Source organism: Hemitrygon akajei, chromosome 22 (assembly GCF_048418815.1).
Source record: "Hemitrygon akajei chromosome 22, sHemAka1.3, whole genome shotgun sequence".
Lineage (NCBI taxonomy): Eukaryota > Metazoa > Chordata > Chondrichthyes > Myliobatiformes > Dasyatidae > Hemitrygon > Hemitrygon akajei.
In genome coordinates this window covers 9,978,259-10,001,629 of record NC_133145.1, presented here as the reverse complement: position 1 = coordinate 10,001,629, position 23,371 = coordinate 9,978,259, and the positions used below count along the sequence as shown (strand labels likewise).

Here is a 23,371-nt window from a genome sequence, read left to right as displayed (position 1 = left end):
TAGGCCTGGGCTCCTTTTGTATCTGGAGACCAAAAAAAAACCCAACCTCCAGTCTTAAGCAGCAGTGTAATTCAGTCTGTAGAAGCTCACCTGGACTTATTGCTCTTGTTTTAGCCCTATGACTAGTAGCTGGGTCAGATAGCCACTGCGTTTGGAAGTGTACCTCTGGCTGGACACACATTGCTCCAACCCAGGCTGATACAATTGAATGATTGTTACAGCCATCTGTGTGACCCCCAGTTCACACTGGACTGCAATCAGATGTTCCTTCCCACCCTTTTTTAAAAGAACCAATGAGCATTCAAGTAATTAAAAAAATACATTTTGAAAGGCAGAGAAAAACTGCAGAGGCCAGGAATACAAAATAAAAACCAAACTGATAAAAGGACTTTGACTCAATATCTCTCTCCAGAGATACTCTCTGACATTTTGAGTATTCTCAGCACTTTCTCTTCTTACTTGTATTAACATCTCTAAGGTCTTCCTCTAGGGATGCATGTAGATTATACAACTTCGGTTCTTGGAGATGGTTGCTTGATTTAAGAACATTTCCAGTCCAGCAGAGGAATGAGTCCACCACAGCATCTAGGCCAAGTGGGTAACTATAGAAAACACATGTTTTGACTTGTGGAGAAATTGGAATATAAATAGTTCTCATCAACAGCATCTCTCCCTAACCCAGGGACTGCTCTTACTGTGTTGTATCTAAATTTGTATTGACACCGGATGCCACAAAGGAAAGTGGCCTATTTGTTTTCTAGGTTTGTAGGTCTTAAGAGCAAAAACACAATTCCGAGTGAAGTTAGAGATGAAATCAGATGCACATTAGCTATGGCAGGGTTTGCAGGCCATTACTTCCAACAAGGAAAATCATAAATGTCTGTTATGCTTCACACCCCGCCTTTAGTACACACTTTGAAATGTGAATCCCTGCAGGACTTGGCAGCTCTATGAAATCTGTCTCAGAGGCCAACGTCAAAACACCTTTCGAGAGGGTGAACCCTCGTAAGGTGTCAGGCCCCGATGGTGTACCTGGCAGGGCACTGAAACTTGTGCCGACCAATTAATGGTGTGTTCAAAGGCACGTCAGATCTCTCACTGCTGCCGTCAGAGTTTCCCACCTGCCTCAAAAGGGCATCAATCATACCAGTGCCCAAGGAGGGCAGGGCAAACTGCCTCAATGTCTGTTACTCACACATTTACTGTGATGAAGTGCTTTGAGAGGTTGGTCATGGCCAGACTTAAATTTTACCTGAGAAAGGATCTAGAACCCTTGCAATTTGTCTACCACTGCAACAGGAACACAAGACCCTGCTGGACATTGTTAATGTGGAATGTTGCAAGCCTGATTCACTGATTTATTGCCGGACGACAGGGGAACTGAGTGGCCTCAGTTGTAGCAAGACTAGGCCTTAAACTGTGGTGCTGCCTGTTTACAGCCACCCAGGAGAGAGGAGCCGGGTCAGTACACATCACTGGAGGCAGTGTGGCATGGCGCCCAAGCTGGCGTCAGTGCTTTCCCCAGTGTTCACTCAGCAGAAACCAAGCTGTATTGTTTTCGACTGTAGACTGTTGCAACATTCCTGGACTCAGGGACTTGGACTACAAATTTTTTTTTGTGGTACGTATTTTATTAATATCTTATATGTTCTACCTGTGCCTTGTGCTGTGTGTGACTGCTGGTACTGTGTTTTGCACCTTGGCCCCGGGGTTACGCTGTTTCGTTTGGCTGTATTCATGGGCATTCATGTGTGGTTGAAAGATGATTAAACTTGAACAGGTCTTTAGTGTATGCAGTCTCGCTGACTCTGCACTTAGCTTTAGGCCACCTGAACAACACAATACCTACTTCAGATTGCTGTTTATTGATTAAAGCTCAGCATTCAAAATTCAAGATTGCTTTTTGACCTTCCTCAGTTCACAAGTGTGAAGGAGAACAGAATGATTGTTTTCTAAACAAAAAATACCCACATTTATATAAGAACAATCATATAAGCAGGTACTTATATGTGAACAACGTACAAGTAACAGAGTGTGGTCGGGTATTATACATAAGGTTAGCTTACGTATATAGACCGATTGTATGTGCATAAAGTACGTAGAGGACATAAAATGGCTGATGTGTTTGTAGTGCTGTTGGGGGGACGTGCTGGGTTGGGTTAATGGGTGGAGGGTTACTCAGCCTGAGAGTCTTGGGGAAGTAACTACTTTTGAGTCTAGCAGGTCTGGACATGGATGCTGTGTAGCCTCTTCCCTGATGGGAGTGGGACAAACAGTCCATGCACAGGGTGGGGGACTCCTTCATGATATTACTGACCTTCTTCCAGTTCCTTTCTGTATAGAATGCCTTGATGGTGGGTAGGCTTGTGCTGGTGATGCATGGCCAATTTTAGCTACTAAATCCAGAGCCTCTTATCTGCCACAATGCAGCTTCCGGACCACATAGTGATGCAGCATATTAAGATATCGCAAAAAGGTTGTGAGTATTGATATGCATAATCCAGGCTCAGAAAGTAGAAGCTTGCTGAGCTTTCTTGATTGTGTAGGATGTGTTTTGGGACGGGACCGTGAGAAGCTGTGCGAGATGTGCACTGCACATGGCGTCCACTACAGTGCTAGCAACGTGAAGTGGGGTGTGAGTAGTGCGAGTTATCCTGAAGTCAGTAACCATCTCCTTTGTCTTCTTGTCACTGAGGAAGACACCAAAGGTTCAACACCTTCATACCCTCAGTACTAATTAACAAACACTGTACTCCCTCTGTAACCAGATCATTAAATTCCTCATTGGGAGACCACAGTCAGTGCAAAGTCTTAGATGGTGAAGAGGAGGCATACAGGAGTGAGATAGATCAGCTGGTTAAGTAGCATCACAAAAACAACCTTGCACTTAATGTCAATAAGAGCAAGGAATTTATTGTGGAGTTTAGGAAGGGGAAACTGGGAGAACACAAAGCAGTCCTCATAGAAGGGTCAGCAGTGGAAAAAGTGAGCAGCTTTAAGTTCCTGGGTGTCAATATTTCTAAAGTTCTTTCCTGGGCCAAACATATTACAAAGTGGACATGCCAGTAGCCATGTTCATTTGGAGTGTGAAGAGCTTTGTATGTCACCATTGACTAGCAAATCTCTATAGATATCCCGTGAAGATCATTCTAACTGGTGCATCACTGTCTGGTATGGGTGGGGGGGGGGGGGGGGTGCAGCACAGGATCAGAAAAAGCAACAGAGAGTTATAAGCTGAGACAGCTCCATCATGGACACTAGCAACCGCACCATCGAGGATATCTTTAAGAGGTGATGACTCGAGATGGTGGATCCGTCATGAAGGACCCTCACCATCCAATAAATGCCCACTTTTCATGACTACTGTCAAGGAAGGTGGACACTCAATGTTTTAGGGATGGATTCTTCCCCTCTACCACCAGATTTCTGAACAGTCCATGAACCCATGAACATTACCTCAGTGTTTTGTTCTCTTTTTGCTCTGTATATTTATATTTACATGTTCTTACTTCTTTCTTTTTAAATCTTTTAATTAATTTTCAAATACATAGGCAGAATAACAATAGTGGTACAGAGCGATTGGGAATACATTGTTGGTAAACAGTGTATACGAGTCTAAGCTATAGATAACACAAATGTACTAAGCCTCCCAAACTCTTGATAGAAAAAAAACCATATAAAAAAAAACCCAAATTAGAAATTAAAAAAAATTAAACTAAACTAAACTAAACAAAGCTGGGCTATTATATTACATCGGATACAATCAATAATGTCAATAACTCCGCTCTTCTATCCAAATATTTAAGGATAATTAAAAGGATTTGGAAAAGGTCAAGTTACATCATACGAAAATGTTGAATAAATGGTCTCCAAGTTTCTTCGAATTTAACCGAAGGGTCAAAAGTGACACTCCTGATTTTTTCTAAATTTAAGCAAGATATGGTTTGGGAAAACCAATGGAATGTAGTAGGAGGATTAATCTCTTTCCAATTCAATAAAACGGATCTTCTGGCCATTAATGTAACAAATGCAACCATCCGACGAGCTGAAGAGGATAGATAACTATGTTCCACCATTGGTAAGCCAAAAATAGCAGTAATAGGATAAGGATGTAAATCAATACGCAAAACTATTGAAATAATATCAAAAATGTCTTTCCAATATTTCTCCAAAAGAGGTCAAGACCAGAACATCTGTGTCAAAGAGGCTACCTCCGAATGACATCTATCACAGACTGGATTTATATGGGAGTGAAAACGAGCTAGCTTGTCTTTAGACACGTGGGCCCTATGCACCACCTTAAATTGTATCAACGCATGTTTAGCACATATAGAGGAGGAGTTAACTAATTGAAAAAGTTTCTCCCATTTCTCTGTAGGTAAGGAAGTTCTTATTGTAATTTATATTAATATTTTAGCTTCTTAAGGTTGTCCTATCTGGGGTGGTAGTGGGGATAAAGTCCCACTAATTATTAAATGCTCTCAATAGCGTGTATCTCAAATAGCTTCTGGCAACTAAGTCTAGCTCCTGGCTTTCATATGTGGCTTAAGCTCGATGGAACCATTTCTACTGACAGGAAAAAGAAAAAAGACAGATTACTGGAGCCTTAAAACCAATTGCTTTGGGCAGATCAGCCGTGGTTGGCAGCTCATCCAGGAGAAGGAAAGCTCTGATCTCTAACCTCTGCTGCTTTGCGGCTACACCTGATCATGGGAGTAAAACTGTATCAGCCTCTGCTGTTCCTTTGGATTTATCAGCTGCATGTAGAGGGGGAGCCTGCCGCATGGGCAATAGCTTGCTCTCAATAACATACTGTCCTAGCTTTCATACTGGGTTGCATATCATGTAGACAGCTATGATACAACATTCTATGGTTGACCTCAATCAACAGAGGCCTCAATAATCTTCTAGGTATTGCACTGTTGCAAAACAACAAAGTTCATGACATATGTCAGTGATAATAAACCTGATCTGATTCTGGTACAATATTGGTGCTGCTGTGATTATTCTGTGCTCCTAAGCAGAAAATGCTGCAGCTAGGAACAAACTGTGTCATTCTAAAATAAGAACTGGAAGCCTGGTTGTAAGATTTCAAGAAGTTACTTAGAGATACTTGTAAGCCACCAGGAAAGGATGTTAGGACTTAGATCATATGGGATCTCCTTGTCAGAAGCTCTGTTGATAGAATTCAATATTTCTTTTTAACAATGGTTTAAGAAACAGATACTTCAAACTAATCACCTTATCTTTCCTCACCTTAAAATTCTATTTATTATTTTAATTATTATGTCTTTGAGCAAAATTATTAGTCAATGAAAACAATCTATATCTTTTGATAAGTGACCATTTAATTATTTTCATCAAGTCCTCCCATTCCTTGGAGAAAAGGCTCCTAGCTTCTCTCCCTATCTTTCCATGTTAACACTCTTAATGTACTTATAATAATAGAGAGCATTTTTATAGATATAGTGTTTTACAATGGGTTAGATAAATATGAAAATAAAATTAAAAAATAAAAATAAAAGACAAAGATGTTAGTTCAAAGCAAGGTTAAATAACTAGGTTTTCAGCTAGTGTGCAGAAGTGTCAACTGAGTCTGTATCCCCTGTAGTTTTAGGTATTGAATTCCACAATTTAGGAGCATAGTTCAAAAAATGGACTTGCCAATTATCTTTTGAGGGAGATTGTTTAAAGTTAAGAGACTGGTTGAAGAGACCTGAGAGCCTGAGCAGGATTCAGCACAGACTAGAAGGGCCAAGATGGCCTGTTTCCGTGCTGTAATTGTTAGATGTTATATGGTTATAAAATGAAAGTGATTCTGTGATGTCCTCCAGTTCCAGACCAGGTTTAAAAACAAATAAGAGAAATTTCAAATCAATTCTAAAAGATACAGGAAGCCATTGCAATGTAGCTAGGATGGGAGTGATATGTTTCTTCACGCTGGCTTTAGTTAAAAGTCTAGCAGTGGTGTTTTGAATGAGTTGAAGTTTGTGAATAAATTACTTTGGAAGGCCAGTAAAAAGTGCATTGCAGTGATCTAGCCTATTCGATATACAGCATGAATTAGTTTTTCAGCATCATTACGTGACAGAAATGGACATACCTCTGCAATATTTCTTAAGTGTAGAAATGCAGCTCTGATCACTTTCTTTATATGGAATTTAAAATTCATATCTGAATCAAGGGTAACATGTAGGATTGTTTCTTCTGATATTACAAAGGGAGCCAAGTTCCCAAGTTTATCAAGAAACTTGATCTCTTTTGGCTTTGGGGCCAACCAAAAGTATTTCAGTTTTATCTTCATTTAGTTTTAGGAAATCTTTTAATCATTCATTTGTTTATTGTAGTTATACCAGAAGTCAGATAGAGAGGGTGTTATCATCATCAGGCTCAACCGAGATATACAATTGTCTGCATTACTGTGAAAATCAAGTTTATGCTCTCTAATGAGGTCTCCAAAGGGGAGCATGCATAAGGAGAAGAGTAGGGGACCAAGACAGCTTCCCTGAGCAACATCAAAAAGTATACTGTGTTTCTTAGAAAGCTCAACTATCAGTTTTACAGTGCTTCCTTCTTATAATGTGATGCCACTATGCATAGCTCCATCTGTGATTTCGGTCTAGCATTATTTTTCATGTGGTGACTGCCTCGGCTGTTTAATGTCTTGCATTCATAATGATTTTGACCGATGTGAAAGGAGCTATCTCAGGATGCCTGCAGAGTCGAGCTACCTTTTGAAATACAGTCAGTTCTGTAATGCCAGTCTGTATGGTGCATCCTCTCAAAGCACTTAGTGATTTAGGAGGAGAAAATGATTGGTCAGGATAGAGAGTTGTCAGAATATCCCATAATGCCAGCATACTTCAGTGTAAACCTAAGGTCCATGTCTCTGGAGTGTGATGCTACCTCCATATCGACGTTTAATCTTTGCATGGGGCAGAAACAGAAATGACTGATGAATGGGTTTAGTCCACACATTTTCAGTGAAGAGAAGGCACAGAGTTTGCTGTGCTCTCTTCCAACCCTTGTAAGTAGACGGCTCTAAATGGTGGTGAGGGAGGAAGTGTAAGGGCAGGTGTAGCACTTGTTCCGTTTACAAGGATAAGTGCCAGGAGGGAGATCGGTGGGAGGGGATGGGGGGGACGAGTGGACAAGGGAGTTGCATAGGGAGTGATCCCTGTGAAAAGCAGAAAGGGGGGGGGGGGAGGTAAAAATGTGTTAGGTAGTGGGATCCCGTTGGAGGTGGCGGAAGTTACGGAGAATTATACGTTGGACCCTCACCACCATTCAGGGCCCCAGACAGTCCTTCCAGGTGAGGCGACACTTCACCTGTGAGTCTGCTGGTGTGGTGTACTGCGTCCAGTGCTCCCGGTGTGGCCTTTTATATATTGGTGAGACCCGACGCAGACTGGGAGACCGTTTCGCTGAGCACCTACGCTCGGTCTTCCAGAAAAAGCAGGATCTCCCAGTGGCCACACATTTTAATTCCACATCCCATTCCCATTCTGATATGTCTATCCATGGCCTCCTCTGTTGTCAAAATGAATCCAAACTCAGGTTGGAGGAACAACACCTTATCTACCGACTGGGTAGCCTCCAACCTGATGGCATGAACATTGACCTCTAACTTCCGTTAATGCCCCTCCTCCCCTTCTTACCCCATCCCTGACATATTTAGTTGTTTTCCTGTTCTCCATCTCTCTCTGGTGCTCCCCCCTTTCTTTCTCCCTAGGCCTCCTGTTCCATGATCCTTTCCCTTCTCCAGCTCTGTATCACTTTTGCCAATCACCTTTCCAGCTCTTAGCTTCATCCCACCCCCTCTGGTCTTCTCCTATCATTTCACATTTCCCCCTCCCCCCACTACTCTCAAATCTCTTACTATCTTTCCTTTTGGTTAGTCCTGACGAAGGGTCTCGGCCCGAAACATTGACAGCGCTTCTCCCTATCGATGCTACCTGGCCTGCTGTGTTCCACCAGCATTTTGTGTGTGTTGTTGTTTGAATTTCCAGCATCTGCAGATCTCCTCGTGTTTGCCCCAAAAAATTGGCATTTAATTTCCCTCCATATATTCAGTCTGGCCTGCTGAGTTCCTCTAGCATTTTATGTGTGTTGCTCACTCAACTACCTCCCTTTCTTATCAGCTTCCTCACTCTCCCAGTCTGTGTTGCACTCTCCAACTCTCCCTCCCCTACCTGGCTCCACTGTCCATTAATCCTTCCTCTTCTGGATTCTCCTATTGCTTGCCACCTCCTGCTTCACCCCCTCCCTTGCGTTTTATTATGGATTTTCTCCCCTTTATACACTGTCCTGCTGCAAGATCTTGGCCCAAAACATTGACTATTCCTTTACTTCCAGAGATGCTGCCTGACCCATTGAGTTCCCCCAGCAAGCTGGGTTTTGCTACAGTTCCTGAGGCTCTGGTGAATGGATGTTGTGAATGGTAAGAGACTCAATGTATTATCCATATCCAGATTTAGTGGTGGGTTGTGGACTTTCACATTGAATTCATCGAGTGCTCCCTCAGGACAGTCAGAAATCAAGTTAAAATAGAAACACTAAGGTCATAGAACTGTGTTCAAAGTTGCTCTGTCTGCAACTAATGCAAAACTCTGGAGCTGCTGTATAGCACACTCCCTGATACTGATACACTTGCAACAAAACTAATTAGAATAAGTTCACAAAGATGCTGAATACGAAGTGTTTGCCAGCCTTCAGAATCAAATGTTTGAAAATTCTTCACCAGCCAGATCACTAAATTCACTGATAATTCAACTTGTCTATGACCTTGTGGAAGTTAATTAATTTAGTGCAATTTATTTCAGTCTTCCACACATTTCTACAATTTTTAAAGTTGATGCTGGTCAAGCAGGGAATAAAAATGTTTGTCAATCTCTTGAAGTGCAGCACATAGTGAAGCAAGTACAGGGTTAAATCAAAGTGAAATTAGTTGGTGTGAAATAATTGGAACAGGACAAGAAATCAGAATTTAGCCCCTATGTTCATATTTATATTCATTAGTTATAAAACTTTATGTCCGTGTTTATATTGCTTGCATAAACTTGCCACTTTATAATCACTGCCACAGTCAATTACAGTTGATTGGGTTGCATTGAAAATACCAGCTAGGGTCTTATTCAGGAAGAATTTGACAGGGAGTCTATCAGACTCAACCTTTTAGAAAGAATAGTGTTACACGGTACTGATAGCTAGAAAGAAGCTCCAAAAATACTAGATAAACCCTAACCCTAACCCATTAAAGAAAATACAGAATGGAGAGTGGATTGACCATCAACTACAAGAAGACTGAATATATGGTTGTCACGAAGAAGAAAGAAATACAGAAATGCAAACTGAAAGTGGGAAATAAAACAATTAAACAAAGATGGAAGTTCATTTACTTAGGGGGCATGATAACATCTGACATAGGCTGATGTTTGTTCTCATGTTTGAACAGGACACTAAAAAATAACAATTTCTATGGGTTCGAAACTCAGTGTCGAAGTTCTACTACATTAATTCCACACATAGGAGTGAATGTTGGGCAATATCAAAGCAAAGTGAGGGAAGACTCAAAGCTGCAGAAATGTGTTTTTGAGAAGAATGATGAAAATATCGTGGAAGGACAGATTAACAAATGAAGGATTGCAAAAAGCCAGAATAAGAAGAGAGCTGATATCATCAATCAGGAAATGGCAGTTGGAATTTCTGGGACATGTACTGAGGAAAGAGAAGCTCAAACATCTTGCTGTGATGGGAAAAATTGATGGAAGAAAAAGTTGTGGTCAACAGCATATGACGTTCATGAGTTACATCAAGCGATGGACAGGCAAATGTTTTCAAGAACATGTTAGAACTTCTCAGATTAAAGACAGATTGAAGACCATGATCATTCACATCATACGACATAATGATGATGATGGTTGTGTTAATGGTAGGGGATACTTCTCTGACCTTCTGCCAGACTTGCCCATCTGAAGAGCAATAGGCATTGCTTGCTTTAACATTCCGTTTGCTAAACTTCGTTGTCAGAAACATTTCTGCTGGTTTAGCCTGCATATGTAGTTCGTTTTTTTCCTTAAACAATTAGCTCCTAATAATTTTGGTCAATAATAATAGCATTTTAACAGATTGCAGATTTATTAGTTGTTTATTCCTATGTGAGATTTTAATTTTCTTCACAGAGGCACAGAGAAGTACAGCACAGAAACAGGCAACTGGACTCCTGAAACCACCCTGACCATCAACTAATGCACACAATGACAGCATTGATGGGAATGAATAAACAGTCAACGTTTTGGGCTGAGATCCTTCATCTGGACCTTTCGTCACTATCCATTTACTCTAATCCTACATCAATCCGATTTTTTTTATTCTTCCCATATTGTCATAAACTTCTCTCTGATAATAAAACACATCTAAGCACTAAAGGAAATTTACCATGGCAAACCACACATCATTGAGGAAACTGGAGCACTTGGAGGAAAGCCAGCTAATTACAGGGAGAATGTGAAAACTCCACACAGACAGACAACGTGTGTGTTATACTGTTCTATGTCAGGATTGAAACTAGGTCTCTGGTACTGTGAGGCTGAAGCTCTAAGTGTGCAACTGTGCTGCCTATATATAACAATATGTTTGACCAATATATATTCCCAATCGACTAATCATCATCCCATGTTGTTCTTCCCTCAGACCAGGTGTTTAGAGACCTGAGCAGCATGCAGAATCTCTGATTCTCTTCTATTTTTTGCACTACTCTCCATTTCACTGATACTTCTTCCCCCCCCCTCATTTTCTTTGACCGATTACTCCCCTCTTGCTCCCCTGATTTCTCCCCTCTGGTCTCTGCTCTTTAGCACTCCATGTGTTATTTGCTATCTGTCTATGTGGTAGTGTAGCTCCACTTGTGTGCGCTTTCTCATCTTCTCCAGAACATCCTCAAAAACTTATAATCAATAACTCCTCTGTTCTGGGACATTAATTGGCTCAAAGCTTCATGACACATTGCCTGAACAACTGAGTTTGCTGTTCCTTTGAGTTCTGCTTGTTCGCAATTATGTTGGAATGCCCAGTTACTACGAAATCCATGTATTTGAATCTTTTCCCATTGATTTGTTGTAATCCATTTCAATGTGCAGGATTTTTTTTTTTAAAGAACAGCTGATGTCAGGAATTCTGTTATTGTATTCCAGAAATTGCCACCTGTAAAATGAGGAACAACTGGATATTCATTCCATTGTGTTTGTTGATCAACTAGAGCTGCCCAGTCTAATCCCACTGTAGAGCCATACAATCATACAGCTTGGAAACAAGCCTTTTAGCCCCAAGCAACGTTTCCTCTCATCCTATTTTATTTCCCCACCTCCCCTCATACCCATCAACATGGAACCATAGAATCATAGAACACTACAGCACAGTACAGGCTCTTCAGCCCTCCATGTTGTGCCGACCCATATAATCCTTAAAAAAAGTACTAAACCCACACTACCCCATAACCCTCCATTTTTCTTTCATCCATGTGCCTGTCCAAGAGGCTCTTAAATACCCCTAATGTTTTAGCCTCCACCACCATCCCTGGCAAGTCATTCCAGGCACTCACACCCCTCTGTGTAAAAACCTAACCCCTGATGTCTCCCCTAAACTTCCCTCCCTTAATTTTGTACCTATGCCCTCTGGTGTTTGCTATTGGTGCCCTGGGAAACAGGTACTGACTATCCACCCTATCTATGCCTCTCATAATCTTGTAGACCTCTATCAAGTCCCCTCTCATCCTTCTATGTTCCAAAGAGAAAAGTCCCAGCTCTGCTAACCTTGCTTCATATGACTTGTTCTCCAAACCAGGCAACATCCTGGTAAATCTCCTCTGCACCCTCTCCATAGCTTCCACATCCTTCCTTCATAGCTGACCAGAATTGAACACAGTAATTGAACATCTCCCTTTTCTCCAGATTCTAAGCACTCACTTGCAACAGTGGCTAATTAACCAACCAACCAAAATAATTTTTGCAATTTGGGAAGAAAATAGAGCATTTGTGAGAAATCCACATAATCACAGGATGAACATACAAACATGACAAAGATATCACTGGAGGTCAGAACTGAACCTGGGTCATTGAGCTATGAGGTAGTAGCTCTAGAAAATGTACCACTGAACCACCCTTCCACCTCACTAACTACTTATTGAGGCACTATTGAAACACCCTTCCATCTCATTAACTACTGATTGGGTCATTACTGAACCCCCCTCCAACCTCACTAAACTAATGGTAGGGTCACCACTGAACCACCCTTTGGCTTCACTAAACTACTGATTGGGTCACCACTGAACCACCCCTTGGCTTCACTAAACTACTGATTGGGTCACCACTGAACCACCCCTTGGCTTCACTAAACTACTGATTGGGTCACCACTGAACTACAAAGCGTATGAGCTTAGAGCATGGATTAGTATTTGGAGCTATGATGTTGTGGCCATTACAGATACTTGGATGGCTCATGGGCAGGAATGGTTAATCAGAGTGCCAGGCTTTAGATGTTTCAGAAAGGACAGGGAGGGAGGTAAAAGAGGGAGGGGCGTGGCACAACTGATCTGCAGAAAAGGAGAAAGTCATGGAGGGATTGTCTGCAGAGTCTCTGTGGGTGGAAGTTAGAAACAGGAAGGGGCCAATAACTCTACTAGGTGTTTTTTATAGACCACCCAATAGTAACAGGGACATTGAGAAACAGATAGGGAGTCAGATTCTGGAAAGGTGAAATAATAACAGGGTTGTCATGGTGGGAGATTTTAATTTCCCAAATATTGATTGGCATCTCCCTAGAGTGAGGGGTTTAGATGGGGTAGAGTTTGTTAGGCATGTTGAGGAAGGTTTCCTGACACAATATGTAGATAAGCCTACAAGAGGAGAGGCTGTACTTGATCTGGTATTGGGAAATGAACCTGGTCCAGTATCAAGTTTCTGAGTGGGAGAACATTTTGGAGATAGTGATCACAACTCTTTATCATATCATTGGAGAGGGATAGGAACAGACAAGTTAGGAAAGTATTTAATTGGAGTAAGGGGAAATATGAAGTTAGCAGGCAGGAAATTGGAAGCATAAATTGGGAACAGATGTTCTCAGAGAAATGTATGGCAGAAATGGGGCAAATGTGCAGGTAATGTGTGGCGTTCTACATAGGTATGTTTCAATGAGACAGGGAAAGGAAGGTAGGGTACAGGAACTGTGGTGTACAAAGCTATTGAAGATCTAGTCAAGAAGAAAAGAAAAGCTTATCAAAGATTCAAAAAAACTAGATAATGATAGAGATCTAGTAGGTTATAAACTAGCAGGAAGGAACTTAAGAATGAATTTAGGGGAGCCAGAAGAGGCCATGAGAAGGCCTTGGGAAGCAGAATTAAGGAAAACCCCAAGGCATTCTAAAAGTATGTGAAGATCAAGAGGATAAGACATGAGAGAATAGGAACAATCAAGTGTGACAGTTGCAGTGTGTATGGAACTGGAGGAGATGGTAGAGGTACTTAATGAATACTTTGCTTCAGTATTGACTACGGAAAAGGATCTTGGAAATTGTAGGGATGACTTACAGTGGATTGTAAAGCTTGAGCATATAGACATTAAGAAAGAAGATGTACTGGAGATTTGGAAAGCATCAAATTCAATAAATCTATGGGACCAGATGAGATGTACCCCAGGCTACTGTGGGATGTGAGAGAGGGGATTGCTGAGCCTCTGATAATGCTCTTTGCATCATCAATGGGGACAGGAGAGGTTCTGTAGGATTGGAGGTTGCAGATGTTGTTTCCTTATACAAGAAAGGGAGTAGAGATAGCCCAGGAAATTATAGACCAGTGAATCTTACTTCAGTGGTTTGTAAGTTGATGGAAAAGATCCTAAGAGGCAGGATTTATGAACATTTGGAGAGGAATAATACGATTAGGGATAGTCAGCATGGTTTTGTCAAAGACAGGTCGTGCCTTACGAGCCTGATGGAATTTTTTGAGGATGTGACTAAACACATAGGTAGAGCGGTAGATGTATTTCAGCAAGGCATTTGATAAGGTACCCCATGCAAGGTTTATTGAGAAAGTAAGGAGGCATGGGATCCAAGGGGATCTCTATGGATCCAGAACTGGTTTGCCAACAGAAGGCAAAGAGTGGTTGTAGACAGGTCATATTCTGCATGGAGGTTGGTGACCAGTGGTGAGCCTCAGGGATCTGTTCTGGAACCACTATCTCTTCATGATTTTTATAAATGACCTGGATGAGGAAGTGGAGGGTTGGGTTAGTAAGTTTGCTGATGACACATGGGTTGGGGGTGTTGTGGATAGTGTGGAGGGCTGTCAGAGGTTACAGCGGGACATTGATAGGATGCAAAACTGGGCTGAGAAGTGGCAGATGGAATTCATCTCAGATAAGTGTGAGATGGTTCATTTTGGCAGGTCAAAAATGATGGCAGAATGTTAAGACTCTTGGCAGTGTGGAGGATCAGAGGGATCTTGGGTTCTTAGTCCGCAGGATACTCAAATCCTGTGCAGGTTGATTGTGTGGTTAAGAAAGCATATGGTGCATTGGCCTTCATCAACCGTGGGATTGAGTTTAAGAGCTGAGAGGTAATGTTACAGCTGTATAGGACCCTTATCAGACCCCACTTGGAGTTCTGTGGTCAGTTCTGGTCACTTCACCACAGAAAGGATGTGGAAACTATAGAAAGGGAGATTTACTAGGATGTTCCCAGGATTAGGGAGCATGCTTTATGAGAATAGGTTGAGTGAACTCGGCCTTTACTCCTTAGAGCGATGGAGGATGAGAGGTGACCTTATAGAGGTGTATAAGGTGATGAGAGGTATTGATTGTGTGGATAATCAGAGGCTTTTTCCCAGAGTGGAAATGGCTAACACAAGAGGGAGCAGTTTTAAGGTGCTTGGAAGTAGGTACAGAGGAGATGTTAGGGGTAAGTTTTTTACACAGAGAGTGGTGAGTACGTGGAATGGGCTGTCAGTGACAGTGGTGGAGGTGGATACGATAGGGTCTTTTAAGAGACTCCTGGATAAGTACATGGAGCTTAGAAAATTAGAGGGCTATGGGTAACCCTAGGTAATTTCTAAAGGAAGTACATGTGTGGCACAGCACTGTGGCTGTAGCACTGTGTTTCTATGAACCACCCTTCCACCTCACTGATTGGGTCACCACTGAACCACCCTCCCACCTCACTAAGCTAATGATTGGGTCACAACTGAACCGCCCTTGGTTTCACTAAACTAATGATTGGGTCACTACCGAGCTATCTTTCCACCTCACTAATTAATGATTGGATCACTATTCTTTTCGCTAAATATAGGCCTTAAGCTGGTGATACTTTTTTTTTTAACCTAGGAAACTACTTTCTTTGGATTAACAATTTTATTTTAGAATTAGTTTGAGATACAAGGTCAGCCTTCAATTAAATCTTGGCAGTTTGCATCTCTACCCTTTTTCCCAAAACTTACAGCCTTGGTCAGTTTTTGAAGTAGGTAGTAGTAGATTAGTCATTCATTTTCTAGCTAATTGACTTTTCTTTCAGTTGTCCTCAATAGACAACTATCACTACATGACCCATTTTGTGCCATCAACTCAGGCTCAAATTACACACTTCATTGGGCTCTACAAAGCCATTAGTAAGGTAAAGATAGCCGTACATATGCTATGACATTGATTTATTATTTTTGTTATGTATTTTGAGATGTTGAGTGAATAATTAAACAATTTAAATGTTATAATGTTGGACCTGGTTATTCATGTGAATATACATAATACACAAGAACATACAAATTACTTGTGTCCATTAATCCCATCAAACATCATTCAATAACATCATGGCTGATCTGAAGCTAGCCTCAGCTCTACATTCCTGTGTTTCATTCCCTTGTTTACGAAGAATCTATTTACATTTCCCTCAAAATATTCAAAGACTACTTCCACTGCCCATTGGGGAAGAGGGTCCCAAAGACTCCAGAGTCTCAGAGAGAGAAAACAAATCACTTCATCTCCATGTTCTTTTCCATATTTTCTTAGAATGACCCTAGCTCTTGATTGTCCATAAGAGAAAACTTTCTGCATCCACCCCTCAGGATCTTAAATTAAATTAGTGCAAAAGGTGGGAAAAATAGTGTGGTAGTGTTCATGGGTTCATCATTCAGGAATCTGATGGCTGAGGGGATGAAGCTGTTCATAAATCATTGAGTGTGTGTTTTCAGGCTCCTGTACCTCATCCCTGATTGTAGCAATGAGAAGAGGGCATATCCTGAATGATGGGTGTCCTGAATGATCGATTCCACCTTTTTGAGGCATTGCTCCTTGAAGATGTCCTGGTTGCTGGGAAGGCCAGTGTCCATGATGGAGCTGATTGAGTTTACAGCTTATTTTGATCCTGTGCAGTGCCCCCCACCTCTTACCAGCCAGTGTTCTCTACAGTACATCTGTAGAAATACAAGTGTTTTTGGTGACTTACCAAATCTCCTCAAACTCCAATGAAGTGTAGCTCCTGTTGTGCCTTCTTTGTAATTGCATCGAAAAGCTGGGCCCAGGATAAATCCATAGAGATGTTCATCCAGCAGTTCACTTTTATGTTAATTAACATGTTACTTCTTCAAAGAACTTCAAAAAATTGGTCAACATAATGCTCCTTTCTCAAAAGTAACCATTGGAAATTAGTGTGCAGTATATTAAACATTTATAAAAATTGGCTTTTCTTGGTGCATTGGGATTATACTGTCACAATGTGTGTGTGGCACTGTCATGTATATGGCAAGATCTATGGTAACTCTGGTGTTGAGATGCATTATGGAGTAGACTTCATACTTTAGGGCAAGCGGTCATACATTTTTTTCTGTATCCTTTTAAAGGTTTTAAAATATGCTTTTAGGATATGCACACCCATGACTGTATGGCTAGGCACAGCCCAAACACCATCTATAAATTTGCTGATGACATTATTATTGTTGGCAGAATTTCAGATAGTGATGAGGAGCTATTCAGGAGTAACATAGATCAGCTGATTGACTGGTGTCACAGCTCAACCTTGCACTGAACATCATGGAATTGATTGTAGACTTCAGAAAGGGAATTTTGAGGGAACCCATATCAATTCTTATTGCGAGATCAGAGTGGAAAGGGTAATCAGTTTCAGGTTCCTGAATGTCAACATCTCTGAGGATCTATCCTGGCAGATGTTAATGTAATTATGAAGAATGCATGACAGTGGTTATATCTCATTAGGAGTTTGAGGAGACTTGTTATATCATCAAAGACTCTCACAAATCATTACTGATGTACCATGAAGTGCATTCTAACTGGTTGCATCATCATCTGGTATGGTGAGACCACTGCATATGATCAGAAAAAGGTTCAGAAGATTGAAAACTCAGCCAGTTCCATTATGGACACTCTCTCCTGCCCAACATTGAAGTGATGATGCCTCAAGAAGGCAGCATCCATCATTAAGGATCCCATTGCCTCAAACATGCCCTCTTCTCATTGCTACTATTAAGGAGGAAGTACAGGTGTGTGAAGTAATTGTGTGTGTAAAAGAACAAGTAATTGAGACTTTCCAAAAGGCTAATTCTCCTGTTCTGATCACTTGGGAGATTACTTTGCATCTCTCCTAGTTTGAAAATTACTTAACACCTACTATACTTTGCGGTCAGTCTCTTAGTCATTTTGTTACACCAAGATGTCTGTTACATGGAACTTAATTGAATTATTTTTAAAAGGCCATAACATTTCAATCAGTCAATACTTCCATTACTTCATCACATAATTTAGTCATGTTTGCCAAACAAAGATTGTTTTATAATAACTCCATACTTGTTCCATCCTTTTATCCACTTATGCTTTTCTAAGTGATAACTAATTTTGTTCCAGCTGATAATCAGTATATTTTCCCAATTGACTTTTAACTGCTAGGTATATTACTCCCTTCTATTTTGAAGCGGATGTAAGTTTCCATGAAAAGTATTCTGAAAGGTTCTCCCTATCTGAGAAGGATTAAAGGATGTAACTAATCTTTTCTCCTCAGCCAATTAGAAAAAAATGCAGTCAATCTGGATTTTTTTTTTCAAAAGCACACTTAAGTCCATTTTTTATCCCGTCTTTTCCTTGTGTTATCTTCTCCTTCATTAGGACACAGAGAGAATTCTTTTCAGTGGTGAATACAGTTTTTAAATACCCACTTGACACCTTCATTTCCCTTTTATTGACTCCAAATTCGGACTCATTTGGTCTACCTTTATGATAACCACTGATATTTCTTCATACCTACTTTTTATCCACACATTACTTTTATTAATTTCCTTCTGCACTTTCTGTTCTTGGGAAGTTTAAGGTGCGACATAGAATCGATTATTTATCTAGAATTGTATTTCCGCCGGTAGCAGGCATCCTTTAAGCCCCATGTGGAGTTTTATTACGCCAGGGACGCTCTCTAATTAGAAGCTCTTGCTGTATTATAAATAGTAAAGAACTCACCTTATGCATCAGCTCCTCGTTGTAGTGAATTACATTGTTGGAGGACGGCGTGTGGCTCTCTTCCGTGTCTGTGTCCATCGCAGAAGATCCGTAAGCACTGTCTGGGCAATAGAGCTCCCCATCAGGGACACTCTGAAACTCTAGCCGTGGTTCCATCGCGTTTTTATCTTCAGAAGCAAGTCTGGAAGGGAAGCGTGAAGATCTCGAAGCCGGCAGGGAGGACGGTACAACAGCAGGGACAGCTCCTTCGCCGCGGTTTCCAGCGCTTTCAACCGCGGCTAGTTGTGCGGTTCAGCACAATGGAGAGTTCACGGAGCCCTGGCGGCCTGAAGACGTTCACACCACGGCTAACTCCTCCTCCCTTCACTTTCAAAAGAGGCCGATTATCAGTGGGTGGCAAGAGAGGAGTGTCGAGGCTCAACCTTTCCCAATTCAGCACTGTGAAGCATCCGCCCTCAATCTTCTCCCGCTGCTCTACTCCTCCCCATCACAACTCACACGGGGGAAGAAAGAAAAGCGCAGTGACGTAGGACGCAAGCATCCTTGACATCTCCCAACCCAAAAATCGTTCAGGGAGGTCTTTCGCCCCCCTCTCAGCCCAGCTGCGCACCCTGGACCCGTAGTTTAAACGCGTCAATGCAGATTTCAATGCGCACTTTTATCTCCTTGGAGGATGAGGATGAAATAGTGCAGCGTCGGCAACTGGAAGTGAAGCGCCGAGTTTTATGAATGGGGTCCTAGCTCCGAGTACAGGACGATATCCATTGGTACCTGTGCAAGCTGGGCTTTGGACCAGCTTCTTTTCTCTTTACCGCAGAATGAATCATTTTCTCGCCATGAGCAGCCCAGAACACGCCCCATATTTAACCCAGACCCTTAATGTCATATTAATACATACATTTCAGTTTGATAACTTTTGCTCAGGTGCCGGTAAGATAACATTTTTCCTAAGAGTTTTGCTTTGGAATGCGGGGGATGTGTTCGTGCTTCGATCAGGAGATCCCATGTATTAAATATTTAACGGAGCACATGAACGGAATGCCAGGCAATTGGCACCAAGGTGAAAGGAGACAGCTGGGGACTATCTCGGTCCTTCTTCACAGATATCTGGATTTTTGGGAGAAGTGCAAAGGTTTCCAATGCCAGAACAGGACATTCTATCAACGATTAAAAAGTTATCTAGTTAAAATCCACCTTCTCACCAAATCTGTCAGCTACTTCCCCCAGAAATTCAGCTGAACGGTGCCCAAATGCACCTTCCTTCCCCTTTACCCCATCTCTCTCCCCCCCTCCCCCCCCTCTCACTCACTCCCCCCCATTCCTTTAGTATTTCATATTATTATTGGAGGAAATAATCCTCTCTACCTAGCCCAATCACATCCTGAAAGTATCTGAATAGGTTAATCTCTTGGTTCCACAGAACATGAAACACTTCCATTTAGTCTGTTCCCATGGATCAACGTGTACAGGCCAAGAATATTGGAAAGGTGGGAGTGAATAAGGCATTTTGTAGTGCCATTTGATTTGACCAGGTGTTCCTAATCTGGGGTCCACAAACACCTTGCATAATGGTATTAGTCCATGGCATAAGAAAGGTTGGGAATCCTTGGACTATACTGAGGCTGAGCCACAGTAGGACTTCATATACTTGTTAACCCTAATTCACTGACGATACTTGGCTAACAAAACCTGTCAGCATCACTTTTTAAGAACAAAGGGGGAGAGAAAGCCAACCTATTAGACTGACGCTGAATGAGAAGAAAATGCTGGAGCCCCTAATACTGGACATAATAGAAAATAATAACTAAGTCAATATAGATTTATGGAAAGGACATCATGTTTGACCATTCTGTTTGAGTTCACAACCCTCCCTCAAACAGCTCTTGAGCCTTGGCGGGGGTTAATTAAAAGTTTTAAAACAGGTTTTTGAGGAAAGGTATTGAAAGTTTAGCAGTTTAGATGGCTGGAATTGAGGTACAGTTCAACCACAACCAAACTGAATGGTGCAACAACCTTGAGGGACTGAGGAGCTTACTGCTTTCCCAATGACTAAAATCTGTTTCTAATGTTAGCTTCTGGCATCACTACAGCTCACTTCTTGCGATCATACAGTTGTACACACACAACACTGGGAATTGTGAAATACAGCAACAGGAGGAAAGCTAACACTTTAGTATTTTAGTAGTGACATGAACCCAAGTAAAACTATTTAACTGATGCCTCTTTTTATCACAACTCATAGAAATGCCACATGTTTACTTGGCAAAACTTCAGTCCAGTGGTATTTTGTTTAGGAAATCCCACATAAGCATTTATCATTTAAACCATGCTGACAGCTCAATAGTGATGGAATGTTGCTCCTGTCTGAGAAAATGTCAAGCTGGCAGATCTTGACAGATGTAAATGATCCCTTTGCAATTTTGAAATAATAGCAGTTAATTAACAATAATAATTGTCCCCCAAAACATTAACAGCTCTGCTTTTTTTGTTTGCTCTTCCAAAAATTGCCTTATACATGAGATCTGTGGAAAATGTAGAAATTACATGCATTCATCAAGGCCAAAAGCCTGCCAACCAGATTTAATAGGAAATGACAATAAACATATTAATATAATAATTAATGTTATAAGATGGTGTGATCTGCAATCTCCATCGAGATAATGACTCAGTCTTTATATTTTTTAATTCATAGGGATGGTTTTGGGGATATTGAGGTGAGTTAGGAGTCATTTAAGGTTTAAGAACAGGGATGTGGTGGAGCTAAAGGTTAGATTAGGTTTAGGGACACGGATGAGGAGGAAATAGGAGTCAGGCCAAAGTCTAGGCCTTTGTTCCGCACTCTGCGTTCAAAGTCCAGCAACATGGACAGATGATAAAGGTCATCTAGACTCTGTGATCGAGGGTCAGTGGTGTGGACCTGGGAACAAAGGGCATTCAGATTCCAGGCCTCTGCCCAACACTGGAAGGCCAGCAACATAAACAGGTGGTGAAGGATATCCATTGATGTCAGGCTGCCCTGGGTTGCTGAGTCCCAGTATCAGATGTCTGTGTCAGCAGGAGGTACAAGGAGGGCCAGTGAGTCAGTATGCCTAGATTGGAGCTTAGAGTTCATAGTCCCATCATCAGCTATTCCAGGGGTCAGTACTGAAGATCAAAGTCCAAAGATCAATTGGAAGTCTGGAAGTCAAAGCTTGATGGCTGATGTCCAGAGGCCCACCCTGGAGTTGGGGACTGTCTGTGAGTGTAAATGGGTGGGTGGGAGGGAGGAAGGAGGCTTGCTTTGATGCTGTTTTTTTGCTTGTTGTGGTCTGTTCTGTTCTGCCTAGCATGTGGATAAGCTATGTGTAGCAAAGCTGTGGGCTGTCCCCAACGCGTCTTTAGGTGCATTGGTAATGCAGGTGATATGTTTCTCTGTGTGTTTCGACGCACATGTGATAAATAAATGAATCTGAATCTGAAGCTCATGTGAATCAGCAGATGGAATCAGACTTGCTCCAGATCTCATGGTGGCTGGAACGTCATAACAGGCCACTTGTCCAGTTCCTTCAAACTATCCCACTTCCCAATGACCACAGACCATTAACCATATCTCTTTAAGAAAAGAGATAAAACAAAGGCAAGTGAGAAAAATAATTCTTATGAGTCACTTAAAGCCAGCCTGGATTACATTGAGGATATGCTATCTTTAAACTATGTTCTATTATTGTACAGAAGCTGACCTTTAATATAATGTTCTGTTTATTGAGGGTGTTGGGTATAGTGTGGAGGGCTGTCAGAAGTTAAAGTGGGACATCAATAGGATGCAAAATTGGGCTGAGAAGTGGAAGTTGGAGTTCAACCCAGATAAGTGTGAGGTGGTTCATTTTAGTAGGTCAAATATGATGGCAGAATATAGTATTAATGGTAAGGCTCTTGGCAGTGTGGAGGATCAGAGGGATCTTGGGGTCCGAGTCCATAGGACGCTCAAAGCTGCTGCACAGGTTGACTGTGTGGTTAAGAAGGCATTTGGTGCATTGGCCTTCATCAACCAAGGGATTGAGTTCAAGAAGCTCTATCTGTGTGGAACGAGCTTCAAGTAGAAGTGGAAGAGGCAGGTTCAATTTTGTGATTTAAAAAAAATTGGATAGGTATATGAACAGGAAAGGAATGGAGGGTTATGGGCTGAGTGCAGGCAGGTGGGACTAGGTGAGAGTAAGCTTTCAGCACGGACTAGAAGGGCCAAGATGGCCTGTTTCCGTGCTGTAATTGTTATATGGTTATAGGAGCTGAGAGGTAATGTTACAGCTGTATAGGACCCTGGTCAGAACCCACTTGAAGTTCTGTGGTTAGTTCTAGTCACCTCACTATAGAAAGGATGTGAAAACCATAGAAAGGGTGCAGAGGAGATTTACAAGAATGTGCCTAGCTTGGTGAGCATGCCTTATGAAAACAGGTTGAGTGAACTTAGCCTTTTCTCTTTGGAGCGACGGAGGATGAGAGGTGACCAGACAGAGGTGCAAAAGATGATGAGAGGCATTGATCATGTGGATTGTCAGAGACTTTTTCCCAGGGCTGAAATGGCTGATATGAGAGGGCACAGGTTTAAGGTACTTAGAAGTAGGTAAAGAGGGGATGTCAGGGGTAAGTTTTTACACAGAGGGTGGTGAGTGTGTGGAATGGGCTGCTGGTGACTGTGGTGGAGGTGGATATGATAGGGTCTTTTAAGAGTCTCTTGGATTGGTACATGGAGCTACAAAAAATAGAGAGCTATGGGTAACCCTAGGTAATTTCTAAAGTAAGTACATGTTGGCACAGCTTTGTAGCCAAAGGGCCTGTATTGAGCTATAGGTTTTATACGTTCTATGTACTGTTTTCTGCATATTCTTGTGGA

At 41.7% G+C, this 23,371-nt stretch overlaps 1 protein-coding gene across 2 annotated transcripts in view; it reads right to left on the bottom strand.

The window, feature by feature from the left end:
- LOC140714971 (ras-related protein Rab-37-like) overlaps positions 1–19,015 on the bottom strand; it is a 387,517-nt gene extending 368,502 nt beyond the window's left edge. The window contains exon 1 of one of the 2 annotated variants that reach the window (XM_073026681.1): positions 18,502–19,015. In XM_073026681.1, coding sequence (XP_072882782.1) covers positions 18,502–18,657 — 156 coding nt within the window. In that variant the 5' untranslated portion in view covers positions 18,658–19,015. The remainder of the gene's footprint in view (positions 1–18,501) is intronic. The other variant, XM_073026678.1, reaches the window with a different exon arrangement.
- Between the last annotated feature and the right edge of the window lie 4,356 nt (positions 19,016–23,371).